This window comes from Lactuca sativa, chromosome 7, assembly GCF_002870075.4.
Source record: "Lactuca sativa cultivar Salinas chromosome 7, Lsat_Salinas_v11, whole genome shotgun sequence".
Lineage (NCBI taxonomy): Eukaryota > Viridiplantae > Streptophyta > Magnoliopsida > Asterales > Asteraceae > Lactuca > Lactuca sativa.
This window is the reverse complement of record NC_056629.2, coordinates 80,448,546-80,462,464: the sequence shown is the minus strand read 5'-3', so window position 1 is coordinate 80,462,464 and position 13,919 is coordinate 80,448,546. Positions and strand designations below refer to the sequence as shown.

General features: G+C 33.1%; 1 protein-coding gene across 1 annotated transcript; it reads right to left on the bottom strand.

The window, feature by feature from the left end:
- Window positions 1–2,103: 2,103 nt before the first annotated feature.
- Window positions 2,104–12,660, bottom strand: LOC111914011 (nuclear pore complex protein NUP160). Its single transcript, XM_023909750.3, has 27 exons — window positions 12,350–12,660; window positions 11,391–11,523; window positions 11,015–11,279; window positions 10,702–10,762; window positions 10,323–10,477; window positions 10,014–10,099; window positions 9,688–9,792; window positions 9,506–9,603; window positions 9,240–9,360; window positions 8,741–8,923; window positions 8,465–8,657; window positions 7,373–7,941; window positions 7,095–7,257; window positions 6,736–7,013; window positions 6,464–6,651; window positions 5,668–5,744; window positions 5,233–5,579; window positions 5,080–5,148; window positions 4,682–5,000; window positions 4,458–4,586; window positions 3,619–3,727; window positions 3,459–3,509; window positions 3,152–3,284; window positions 2,944–3,051; window positions 2,638–2,775; window positions 2,363–2,536; window positions 2,104–2,289 (listed from the first exon to the last, which is right to left on the bottom strand). Exons 1-27 carry the CDS (start codon window positions 12,541–12,543, stop codon window positions 2,245–2,247), a joined length of 4,491 nt encoding a protein of 1,496 aa, XP_023765518.1. The 5' UTR covers window positions 12,544–12,660; the 3' UTR covers window positions 2,104–2,244.
- Window positions 12,661–13,919: the final 1,259 nt, after the last annotated feature.

Genomic DNA, 13,919 nt, shown 5'->3' with positions numbered 1-13,919 from the left:
TGACCATAATTATAAATTAAAACATGTAAAAATTATGTAGCCTCCGATTTCTAAACTCAAAAGCATATTAAGGGTGGGGAAAAAAGCACGGGTTGACAATATATTGTTGTCCGTTTCACATTAACGCAATGTACTAATTTTCTCATGATAAATAACAATGTAACTCCCCTCTTTCATCAAAATAACATCAATTTTGTTTGCCGAGGCTTTGGTCTCTTCCAAAAAAAACTGTAAATAACAGACAACAAAACAATACTTCAACAACGAATTATACAATCTAGAACATTTATTTGCCGTAAAATACGTAAGTTGTTACTCTTATAACCAGAATTTTGAAACTTAAAAACGTGCAAGCTTTATCAGCATCGTAGCAACTAGCATCTAGCACCAATGCCTTATGGGAGTACATCCTTCTAAATTGTGATGATTTTTCACTCCAATATCCACAATTTTTTGGCACGTTTTAGTCAATTGGGCCTGGAAATTAAATGAATAATATTTTTGAAGAAATATTAACCTACTCGACTAATAGGAATTAAAATTTACTAGACGTTTAGTTGACAAACAATGTTATGAAAAGTTTATTTATTTTTATATTTCGAAGTTGATTTTTTTAATGTCAACAAAAAGTGGAATATAAATTAAAAAAGAGGGATAATCACAAAAACATTAATTTATTATATTAATTGGAATTCAGATGTACGTGTAGTTTTTTTTTTTTTTTTGAAAGAGCAAGATGTACGTATAGTTGGCAAACAATGAAATGAAATGAAATCCAAGTTTACCTATTTCTTTCTATATTTCTATGTGATTTGTAAATTTGTCAAAAAATGTAATATAAATTTTTTAGAGGTTGGCTAAAAAAACACTCCAACATTTCATTTAGACGCCATATTTGATTTTTAAGGTTTTTTTATTAGTTAAATTAACGTTGTTTTTTTAAAAAGTAAATTGTAAATAGTTTATTATAGGTTGATTTTTAATAAAAGTATTTATAAAGGCAGCACTTATTTTTTTATTAAAAAAAAGATGCATAATCACAAAAATGATAAATGGGAAGTGTATTATCACTTTTTGACTAGGGCCTCTAGGTATCTTAGAACCCCATGAGTGTGTGGGTGTAATGTGTATGTTGACTTTTCCCACACATGTCCCATCAAGTGGGAGTTTTTTAGCAACACCCTATAATCTATCTTTTGTTGTTTTGCGACAGTTCCCCAATAGTTAAAGAAACTCTCCCAAAATTCTCTTGAGCGCACATTTCACGATCCTTTCTGTGAGTATTTCTTGCAACCAATTTCCAAACTCATTTCATGAAATGTCTTTTCATGTTGCAAACCAAACTCCTAACTTATTGTCCTTTTACCAAGATAACTTTCCATGCACTAGAAACAGGTTGTGATGCCCTAAACTTATTTTGCAAAATGATTTTTTAAAGTATTACTATTTTCAAGTTATACTTTGATTATTTAACATGTTGGGTCAACATGGTAGTATATATACTTATAAAAACTCCTAAACTATTGTATTTTTACCAAGATAAATTTTCGTGCAACAGAAAACATATCATTTCACAAAATGGCTTTTTCATATTTTTCTAGTTATGATTTAATTATTTAACATTTGAGTCAATATGGTAGTGTACTTACTTAACCAAACTACTAGTTTTTAGCACAGCTAATTTGCCTGGATATTGTTTTACGAACTAGGAACATCTTAAACCCTAATCCATTTTCAACAAATGGTTTTTCCATTCAATTTTTTTTTTCAAGTTAGGCTTTGATTATTTACAGTGTTGGGTCAATGTGATATATTTATTGTTTAACAAACTAACATGTTAAAGAACCCTCAACTGTTTCCAATAGTAATATATTTATTTAATTCAATGTTATTTCCTTTCTTAAATTATGTGTTGAATGGTTGATTACATGTGTTTGGTCATTGTGATTTTTACAAGACAGCCTACTGCAGAGAATAATGGAAGTCATTGTCTTACTTTAAAGAGTATCCCAAAGGATACAGAATGAAATTAAAATTCCTCGCATAAGGGAAAAAAATTAAAAAAATAAAATGGAATTAAACAGAAAGAAGCAAAAGATGAGATATTAAAACCGTTTGTCCTGCCCTTGAAACTATGAACTTGTAAAATCAAGGATGATATATTTGTTTGGATATGTCATATGTAATGTTACAACGACAAGGAACTTTTACATTTAGAGTGTGATTAGATAATCTGATTATCAATTAAGAGGTTGCAGAGGCCATCACATCGTCTGAATCCACTTTTAGCTGTTAGATAAAACATCAACAAAGATTTTAGCTATTCCACAATTTTGTATATGTAAAAAAAATTAAACTTTACCTGATGAAAGTGCTTGAGTAGAGCTGTTTGTAAGAGGCTTCTTAGCTTTTCACATTGATCAACCATATGGTCTGAACTGATTAAGTCCCCAAGCTTACACCACAACCGTTCGATTGTTGTGTATGGAAACCAGACTGCAGATGTTCTCTTCCTACCAACAACATCAGCTGGTCTCTGCAGAAAGATATAAGAAATTATTAAAATTATTGAATTTTAAAACCAACACTTAGTAAAAGCTGATTAAAACTATAATAAAAACTAAAGACATTACATACCAGTGATGCAAGGGATTCAATATAATGAAGCAGGAGATTAGTAGCCTCTGGATATCTCCCATAATCAACATAAAGTTGGAACAATGATGCAGGGCTTGATTCAGCCCCAGACATGCCCCAACTTCCCTTCACTTTCCCCTATCATTTGCAAATAACTTCATTTCTTTAATATAACATCCTACTTTCAATTCTATAATCTAAATGATTTCTTAATTATAATCATTTCTACATGGCAGTTAATAAATAGAATGTAAATTCAAAAATACTTTTAAGGACCCAAACAGAAGTGGAAAATTACTAAAATACCTTGAACATCTGGACAAGCCAAAGAGGGAGTTCAATCAGTCGATCAGCATATAGAAGGGTTTCTGCAACAATAACTGGCAATCTTGGATGAAAACTTTTATATTTTTCCTGCATTCATAGGATTAAATTAAATCAATTAGTATCGATAATCAAAGCAATAATAAACAGGATACAAAAGTTGGGAGTAAAAGGAGATACAGATACTAACTATGTATTGCTCAAGTGCATCCCACTGGTCATTTCCCTTTGAATATTGTGTTGCAGAAACCATGTCATGAGAATCATGAACAGCCTCGTTGTTTGATGATGTCAGAAGCAGACTCTGCTTTTTAAAATTATCCCTGGAATAAATATCAATAATTACAATCCTACTTCCATCTAAAGATAGATAATTACATGAAGAAGAAAAAAAACAAGGGTTAAATGCAAGAGATAGCAATGCAGATAAATAATAGTAAGTTGTTATTTCTTGCATTTAGTCCAAAATACTTAAAACGATAAACAAAGAGTGAAACCTGGTAGGACAGCATTTGAGTGACATGGCAATAAAAACTCTTTCCAGTTCCCTGAGCAAGAATTTATTGTTCTTCCATCAGCAGTAAAAAGGTAAAAAAGTAACAAAGGAAGCATATGGAAAGAATGAATTCTTTATAGAAAGTGAAAAGTCCAGTATACCTCTTTAATTCTGAACCCTTAAAGAATTTAAGAATTACTGTGAAAACCATATCATATAGATTTGACTGAACCAACAACTCAACCAAGTTTGGTGGAGGTTTCTCAATCCCTGAAAGAGTACCCAAAAACAAATAGTATATTAATTCTCATGGCATTTACTAAACAATAACACAATATTAGATTACAACACTATTCTTCAAGACTATACAACACTTTCTTCATACATGTATTCATTTTAATTTGTTAAATACTTAAATAACATGAGAAATTATCAATTATAAATTCAAATCTGCAAAAGAACAAAAATTATGTAAATTTAAATTTTATATATTTTTATTTTCTTTTTATAATAAAAAAACCATATATATTATTTACTTAGTTTAATCTAGAGTAAACTAGAAAATGGTCCCTAGCTTTCTGACTTTTACTGCTTTCAATCCAAAATTATAACTGTTTCCAACTTCAGTCCTTATTTCAAGGTTTCATATCAATTTTTGGTCCATGGAACCTTGAAATAAGACCAAAATCAATATGAAATCTTGAAATAAGGACCAAACTTGAAAAAGGTTACAATCTTGGAGTAAACATGAAAAAATCAGAAAGCACAGGGAGCATTTTTGCAATTTTCTCTTTATTTTATTTTCAAATACATTGATTTGTATGAAAATAATAAAAATTATATAACTTAAAAATGGTGGCACACATAAATAAGCTGCACGCACAGAGGTTTTGTTACAGTGGAGATACATTAACATTTTTAAAAATGTTTGCTGACTTGGTGATGACATGGCACAAATAAGTAATAAAAAACAGTCTAAGAAGTCATTCAAAGTTAGTACCAGTAAATGTCCATTTAATATTTGCCAACGAAAGCAAATACTCCGCTGATGTCAGCACAAACTCATTTTCAAGTTTCTCAATATCCATACAAGAATCCAGTTTCTGACCAGGGATATGATCATTAGGTTCTGCAAAAACAAACAAATTACATACATAAATTGATAAATCTGATACTTTCCCAGATAGTAAAAGTAAGCTTTTTTTTTTTAAAAAAAAAAATTACCCTGATCTTGAACTGTAATTCTCGCCTTTTTACTTGGATATAAGTCTTTATGATTAGACTTCCCTTGAAGTGAAGGAGTGATCCATGCACACGATGGATGGACAAGATGAAGTGCATTTATAGTGGCAGAAAGACAATTCAGTCTTTCTTGTAAAGTCAATGATCTGAGCTGGCAATCTTTTAAAGTTGCTTCATTTTTCAGTTGAAGTGAATGAAGATACATATAAGTTGCAGCCTTACGCCAATTATGCTGATGCATTTCAAAGGCATATAGTAATTTATAAGGGTTTGGTTTCACCAAAACATCTGAACGCTCTGCCTGCAGAACAAACACATTTTGAATTATTAAAGGTCCAAAAAAGATTTATTACAATAAAAAATAATTATATATTACACACCTTCCAAGCAAGCTCCTGCTCTACTTTCTCAGCTAAACCAATTAATGGTAATTGGCCATCACAAAGAATCTACAAGCAAAAGATATTGTAAAAAATTTGTAATTCATATGACTCAAAAGAAATGGATAAGTGCAAAAAATATATGAAAGTAACCTTAGTTGCACCACGCTCATAAAGAACGATGATAAAACGCCTCAAGCAGATGTATTTGCTTTCTTCATCTGGATTTGAAATAATGGCACAATAAGCATCATGGTAATTGCTCAAATCAAGTGTAAACTTGAATACATTGGCCCAAAGTCTTCCTTTAGCAATATTTGGAGATTCGTTGAGAAAATCTGCCCCTGAATAAGTGTCTTTAAGGCCCAAAACTTCATCAACTTGTTCAAGTGCAGCAAGGGCAAATTGGCATGCTCCTGCGCTCATATTATATTGCTCAAATATCTGCATTGCCCATTGATAGTAATGAAGTTTCCATGCTGCAGGGGAGACGTGATCAGCTGCAGACAAGTGTGTTATAAGAACCATAGGGTATCATATCAACAAAATATTCCACTTTTAAGCATCCAGAATTTTAGATAGACTTACAGATGCCAAGGTGAGGCATTCCGGATTCATATGATAAATTCTGCAATGACTTTGATGCCCCTTGCAAAGATGCAGCTCTAGAAACACAATAAACATATCAGCTTTTTAAAAGCATAGTGGTTTTTACCATTAAGTGATGTATGGATAAAGTGCTAAATGGATGCATGATGTCAGTCTGGAATAAATGCATCAAGTCAAAAAGAAACACCACTATATATTTGTCTATTTTGTCGACTGGATGAACTATCTAAATGTGAGTAAATGACCCTATTACCCTTCTGTACATATGAAGTCAAAAAGAAACACCCCTGTGTATTGTCCTTTTTTGGACTGAATGAACTGTCTGAATGCGAGTAAATGACTGTTTTACCCTTCTTTATGCATTAAGTCAAAATAAAACAGACCTGTATATCTGTCCCTTTCTCAGGCTAAATGAACTGCCTGAATGTGAGTAAATCAAATGACTATCTTACCCTTTTGTATGTACTATGTCAAAAAGCATCACCCCCTAATGAACTGTCTGAATGCGAGTAAATGACCATTCTACCCTTTTATATGTGTTAGGTCAAAAAGAAACACACCTATATATATATATATATATATATATATATATATATATATATATATATATATATATATATATATATATATATATTGTCCCTTTTTTGACTAAATGAATGAACTGTTTGAATGTGAGTAAATGACCATTTGACCCTTCTGTATCCGTACCCATCAAACTAAAAGATGATGAATGATAAATGATACATTAATAGATGATATGTCACATAATACATACCTAAAAAAGCAAGAAATAGCTTCATTAACTTTCTTTTCAGTAGAACCCCGTGGTGCTTGACGATGTGCTTGTGAAAGAAGACAACAGCCAAGAAGGTGAAGAAGTGTGCACCATTCATTGTTTACACCCTGAATACCACTAGATGTTTTCTCCTTCAGTATATTTTGGTTCACCATAGTAAGAAGATGCTTCAAAAACAAAGATATATACAAACTTTTACTATGTTTCTTGATATTATAAAAAATTGTTTGTAATGACACAAAGAAACAAACCTCAACAGCATCAAACTGCCCATGTTTAAGCAAGATCAAAGCAAGCATAGTTGAGTGAGTAGAAAAAGAAGATGACACGTCATCACTCCTTCCCCAAACTATCCGGCTTATGAAGTTTCTTACTGGAGCAATGAAAGAGGTGGGATTTGGAAGGTGTTTTGAATCAACACGGTTTTGATCTTTGAAAAAACTTTGATGATCAAGCAACAGAATAAAAGCCAATGTAAAGTCACATTTTCCAAGCTTGTCATTCCATGATCTTCGATCAATGCTGCTATCTGATGGAGCACATGAAATGTTAAAGTTAAAAATATAGACTAAAAATATGATTAGGTGAACAGTTTGTAAAATATGGTTACCAATTTGTAATAAAGAGAGTTGAGAACTGAAATCTTCTATGGCAGGTGATTCAGAAGGTGTGGTTGAGAAGAAATGTATTATATGCCACTCAGTAATAATTTCTTGGATCAATGGAAATAATTCGAGTTGCACCCTGGAAACATCATCAGGTGACATATTTATCTGCATATGTAAGTTTAAAGAATAAGGTTCTAGCTTTGTTTTGACTTCTTTCTTGTATGTATGTATGTATGTATGTATGTATGCATAAACATAGAATAAAACATCAAGTGCTGACCTGGCCACCCAACTTCACCATGTAGCTCAGCAGCAATAGTATCCCCACTGCAGATTCAAACATCACTTGAGCAACTTGTGAAGTTGCTTGAACTGTTATGCAAGTACTAATATCAAAAACAGCTTCAGAACCCAATTTCTGTTCATTCTTTTGAGGCACTAAATAGTTCAAGTATTTCAATACAACATCTACAACTTTGTCCCATGTTGAAGCTTTTTTGTAGAGACCATGAAGAGATAAGAACATATGCACAGAGAACTTCCTTAATGCTTTGTGGTCATCAATTTCCTTTTTCCAAGCATTATCAACACCTAACTCTGAGACATGAACAGCTGCTATTGAAGAAGTGTATCCGGTTTCTAGAACCTTCAAGAAACGTCCAACAATGTCTTCAGGGGACATAGATTGTTCACTGAAGAAAGATTCGTAAAATAAAGCAGGGGTGCCTTTTCCTAGCTGTTGGCTAAGACTATTTGTGCATGACAAAACCTCACAAAGTAATTCCTGTTCAAGATCATTTGATAAGTTGATCCTTGAGCTTGCAGATTCACCAAGTTCATCAAAAGATCCTATATAGCAAAGGAAATGTTGAGAATGTTATATAGAAATTAAACATTGTGTTTAAATTTATGTTACTAATCATGTTTGTCATTAAAAACAATTCGATTTGTGTTGTTATTAATATAAAATGAACAGTTATTTATAAACAAAAGGGTAAAATGGTCATTTACTCAGCTTCAGACAGTTCATTCAGTACAAAAGGGAAGCAGTCTCTATGCATAAAGCACTTTATCCATACAGAACAAAAAAAAAAAAAAAAAAAAAGCTAAAAATAGTGTGTTGTTTTGGCTTTAACTGAAATCACAACTACATTTTGATTTCTAAAAAAGCTAAAAAGCCAAAATGTAGAAAAATATTTTCACAGTTTATTGGCTAAGTTTTGCAATTCTTCCAATTTTTGGTTATACAGTAGAGCATGCCCTAAGTACAAACTAACTGAACTCTTAGATTTTTTTGGGTAATCAATGTATAAAAAAAACTCAATATGTAAATCTATAAAAAAAAAAAAAAAAACTTTATATGTAAACATACCAAGGGCAAGAAGCTCTATATCCTCCAAACAACGCAATAGAGAAACTGATGATTTTCTTATTAAACCAATGGCACCACTTGATGAATCAAGAAGTAATCCACATGCTGCATTCTTCTTATCCCAATTGTAAAAATAGTGTTCACAGAAGCTTCTCCAGCAGTTTATAAGTGAAAGTGGATTCCTGGAAACACCCTATCACAATGAACATGGTTAACAAAACTACCTTCATAAAAAGAATAACAAATAATAACATAACTATATTTTTAACTTCAAACCTCATGCTCAATTAGAGAAATAATCTCCTTTTTTAGTCCATCAGCAGTTAAAGAGTGAAACTCAGAATCAGTGAAGTGTCTGTTATGATCTTGTAGTGTTTCTCGGATAACAGAATTATGGAAAATGCCTGGAAGAAATAGCATACGCATGAAGACTGAAGACACATGAGGGGCAATTTGGTCCTGCAAAAAGTTGGAACATACAAATAACTTCTAGTTATCATAATTTCACCGCATGGCAAAGAAGACAGGGACAAATTACAGGAAATAGCAACACACTTTACTCTTTTTACCAATATAGGCAATGTAATGTGTTTTTTAACCATAATACATACATTTTTTACTCATAATAGAAGATGTAACATAAAACTTGTAAGCATTGTACAAGCTTCTTGTTATATATTGCTATTATCAGTAAAAAAACTGTAAATACATTGCTATTAAGGGTAAATATGGTATATAAAAAATTAAATGGCAAAAACTTCACACTTCACAGCACCTTTGTGGATGAATATAGTGAATGAGCAAGCCAAAGAAGATCATATGCAGCATGGTTAGAAGTTTGAAATAGTTGTTCAGCAACAACTGTTTCCTGTAAGCAAAAGCGTTGCTCGAATTCCCTAACAACATTTGCAAAATTAATCAAACATTATGATCAACTAAAAATAGAAATTCAAACCAAAAGTGTGACACAAGTCAATAAAATCACTAATAAAAACAGTAGAAATGAATAAATCTAGCAAGTCTTTGTAATAGAAGCCTTACCCACTCTCACGTGGACTTAACAAGTTGTGCAAAACCAGTCCCTGTTCTTTGAGTATCCAAATTTTATTTGAAGAAAGTTTGACATCAATGAGTGGACCCTAACAAAATCCCAATGATAAGAGTTAGACATTTTACATCAAAAATTTTAAATTAGAGCAATGATATTTGATAATATGACTCACCCCTTCCATGGAAATGTTCATTGTTGAAGGCTCAACAAAATAATTAGTCTTCCCTCCCAGACTAAAATGCAAATTGTATACAGATATCACCTCTCTATCAACTTCCTAAAAGTTTAAGAGGGAAAAAATGTATATGTTTATAAGTGTCCTTAAAGAGAACTCAAAGCAATTAACTTACATAATATAGAAGTCACTTTGAATCTGGCCCTTACTATTATAATAATAAGGGTGAATTAAGTAGCAATAAAATCACTAATAGGATGAAACAATATCTAGAATGAAATCATTATTGAAGACAGTTATTAGTTTAAAAGAACTGGAAATACCGGCTTAGGCTTATGCAGAACTGCAAGAGGTACTATACTTGTATCATGGATATTTTCTCCTGCCCATAACCTCATGAATGTAGCTCCTAAAATCATACAAAAAGAAATTAATGACAGATTGACAATAACCACGATAACAGATTAACATCAGAACATGTTTCCACTATTGCCCTTGCTGGAAAGCAGAAAAGGGCTCAAAATAACTATAATGTTGCATTTAGAAGGTCCTTTGCTCAGATAAAGAATTCATGGATTGAGAAATTCCATTAACAAAGATTGATATTGCAAAAAAAGGATAAGAGGACTTGCCTTCCAATGTGGAAGCATTCATGGTATAACTCAGAAGTCTGCTAAAGCTCAAAAGGTCCCACAATTGTAAAACTCCATCTAAATGTAGCACAAGGAGAAACCTTTTCCCTTGAATATGTAAACATACCAGATCCTTCACAGGAGCTATGGTCCTCCTGTATGATAATTAAGAAAACAGTTTAATCAATTTGAAAACAATAGTATATAGTTTATATTTTACTATATAACTCGGAGTGCAGAAACACTGCAACTCCAATATTCAGATACATCATGATGATTCAGTGAACTTTTACAGCATTCTAAAAAGATAAAAGATTGCCTAAACCAGTCTCAAAGCATATTTTCTAAAGAAAATTAAACAATAGAAGTTAAAAATTACCTCGACATTAAACTCCACAATCGACCAAAACTGGAATCATCTCGTAGTTCATGCAGAAAACCTAAGATTTAATTGAAGTATCGTTAAAAACTATATTAATTTTCCACATGTCATAAGAATCCATGGAAGTTAATAAACAACATGACAGATAGTAGCATGTGACAAGACCACACACAATAGCACATCCTTTCAGGCTTTCGTATTACAAGGTAAATCAAGACTAAATATAGGGAAACTGTATAATTAAACACATCTGAAAGCAAATTTATGTAAATATGTATAATGAGAATGTTAGAGAAAAGTAGCCTATAACCTGGATCACTAGAATCAAGAAAGCCAAGTCGGAAACAACCAACCAATCCAGTCCTTCCACCTATTACAAGACACCCCATGGTTGCTGATATGGCTGTAATTGCTCCATAATCACCATAATTTTGAATAGAAAACTCAACAACATCACTTGGTGGGAAAGCAGTGCATGATGCATAGTTAGTTATATCAGTCAGTCTAATAAGGTATGCAACTCCAGCAATTGTCAATGCATAAAGCATGTATGGGTTCTCAAGTGAAGTAGGGACCTACAAAAGAAGACATCACATCATTATGATATATTTGCACATAAAACATAAGTATGAAATGAAATTAAAAGGGGCTGCCAAACATATAAAAGAAAAAGAAAAAGAAAAAACCTCTTTTTTGCATATAAAAGCAAATGGACATAGAGCATTAGCGAATTCAAGCCGCAATCCAACCCTTGGAAATTCTTCAAAACTATGGAATTCGACTATCTCCAAGACATTTGGATAACTCTGGTCTATTCTCCTGTTATATCACAAGTCATCAGCATGAGACACGTATGCATACTATTTATCTTTGTATACTAACTTTGATGGTTTTTATATGATTATGTTTTAATTCAAAGTTTCTTATTGAGTACCCTTTATAATATATTACAACTTGATGATAGATTCATGATGGATGTCCCACCCATGTGTCACGATCTACTGCAATTATAATCTTATTTGAACCATAGGCAATTAGGCACTTCTAGATGCTAACAAAATTGGAGCTTTTATTAGCAGGTATGTGTTGCTAGTAGGTACCCCAATACTTAAAATCTCAATAGTTGCTTAGTGTTTACTATGACAATTTGGTTATGTTGAAACTTGTGGCTTCATAGCAAGAGAAGGAACTGACTAGAGCAAAAATGTATGTGAACCTGTGAGGTACAATCAAACTCATCAGGAGCAACATTCCCCTCTTATACTCCATCCACTTGCCTATGTAACATCAACAATTGCAATGAACAGATTGCTAAACATTACCAGCATTAACATTATTGATCATTCTACATGAACTTTTAAGAAAGTATCTGGTTACAAGGCAACTAGGAGCGTTAAATCAAAAACGAAGTTGTATGAATCTTTATATGACTGGTTATGTTGACTTTTCATGGTCCAATTTTAGAATTGACAGCATACATAAAGCTGCTATGGAGTCAAATCGACATGTTTATCTCTTTACTGAACACAGAGTATGCAAGGAGCAAGGGACAAGGGGGCAAGGTTTAGCCGTACACTATTAAGAAAAACAAAGCGAATGAAAGTATATATTTTGCAGCAACACAGTAAAAATGCTTTAGGTTTACCAAATGAAATAGGTGGGAGGGTCTCCAATACTGCAGCATGATGATACGTCGACAGTAAGAGGAGCAAAGGGCTCAGGCGATGGTGGAGGCGGCATAGAAGTAGAGATTGAAGGGACAGCGATGTTGAACCATTTGATAGAATCGCTGCCGATTATCGGAACCTCCATACCGGCAAAAGATGACCGAGCTGCCATCGATCGTGGTGGAGCCACGGAGGGTTTGTGCTGAAAACCTAGTCTAGTAACTGTAGTAGAGCGAGGGAAGGGTTTAGGGAGGGTATGGAGGGAGATCCGGGGTAGAAATTTTAAATGAAAAATATGATAATTTCCAATCCATTGTAAGTTTGTAACGATACTTTTTTAATCAGGCTTAGTTTGATCTTCGTATATTAATCTTTTAGTTATTAGTTATTTAGTTATTTTTTGAGACAACGAGTTGTAAAGGTAACGAATTTTCAACTTTGCTCATATTCAGTTGTTTGAATTTTTTTTCGTGCTTGATTTACTCCTGAATTATTTAATATTGTTTATATTTTACCTTTATGACCGGTGTTAATTATTTAATATTGTTTATATTTTACCCTTATGACTTAACACCGGTCATAAAGGTAAAATGTAAACAATATTAAATAATTCAGGGGTAAATCAAGCACGAAAAAGTTTAATGACTAAATATGAACAAAATTTGAAGTTTGTTACCCTTAAATGATTCTAAATGTTATTAAAAATGAGCACAAGTTGTAACACCCGGTTTTGAAAGTGTTCGATTGTGTCTTCGGAGACCAAGGGTAAAGCGTAATCTGACGATTCAGTCTTTTATGGGTCTCGGGTCTTATTCGGAAGGTTGTAGGGCTCGGGTGTGGAGCTGGGAGCGTAGGGTTTCTCATCACCTTTTCGTGGATATGAAGTTCGTAGGGAACGGACTTAGAACGAAGGAGTTATAGTACTTCGAAGTTGTTGGCAGAATTGGTCCCTTAATGAAAAAGTTTACATTTTAGCCCATGCATGCAAGGTGGCAGCCAGGTGAGTACGCCCAGCGTAAGCTGGGGTACGCCTAGCGTAGTGTTGGATAAGGAATCGCGGGTGCTAAAGACGTATGCCCAGGATCTCCAAAACCCTAACTTTTAGGGTTGGCTCACTATTTAAAGCACCTTAAGTCCTAAGGGTGCGCCTCCCTTTCATTCTCATAGCCTTAAACCCTAAATTCGAGTGGTAGCTTCATCCAAGAGTGTTGTGAGATTTGTGGGTGCATTTTGGGTGGTTTTTGGTGCATTTCAAGAAGATGGAGTTTGTTGCAAAGATGGAAATCAAGGAAGAGCTTGTGGATCTGGCATTTTGGACTTATTCTCAGCTTGATGAAGGTATAAAGCTTTGATCTTGATCATTCATCTCTTAGATCTATCATTGTGAGTTTTAGTTCATTTTGGTCCCAAGGATGGAACCTTTATGGTTGAAATTCGATCCATAGGCTTAGAGTTGCCACTATCTGTGTTAAATGAGTCCCTAAGGCAAAAAGTTGCCATCTTGGAGGTCTTAATGGGTTCATGCATAAGTTAAGACCATTCCCATGG

Excerpts from the sequence above, each read along its gene's own strand:
- LOC111914011 (XM_023909750.3), bottom strand. The coding sequence starts at position 12,543 with ATGGCAGCTCGGTCATCTTTTGCCGGTATGGAGGTTCCGATAATCGGC. Across the intron at positions 9,604-9,687 it reads TGAACATTTCCATGGAAGGG|GGTCCACTCATTGATGTCAA; the intron begins GTGAGTCATATT and ends GGATTTTGTTAG. Across the intron at positions 5,580-5,667 it reads AATGCCTCACCTTGGCATCT|CTGATCACGTCTCCCCTGCA; the intron begins GTAAGTCTATCT and ends ACTTGTCTGCAG.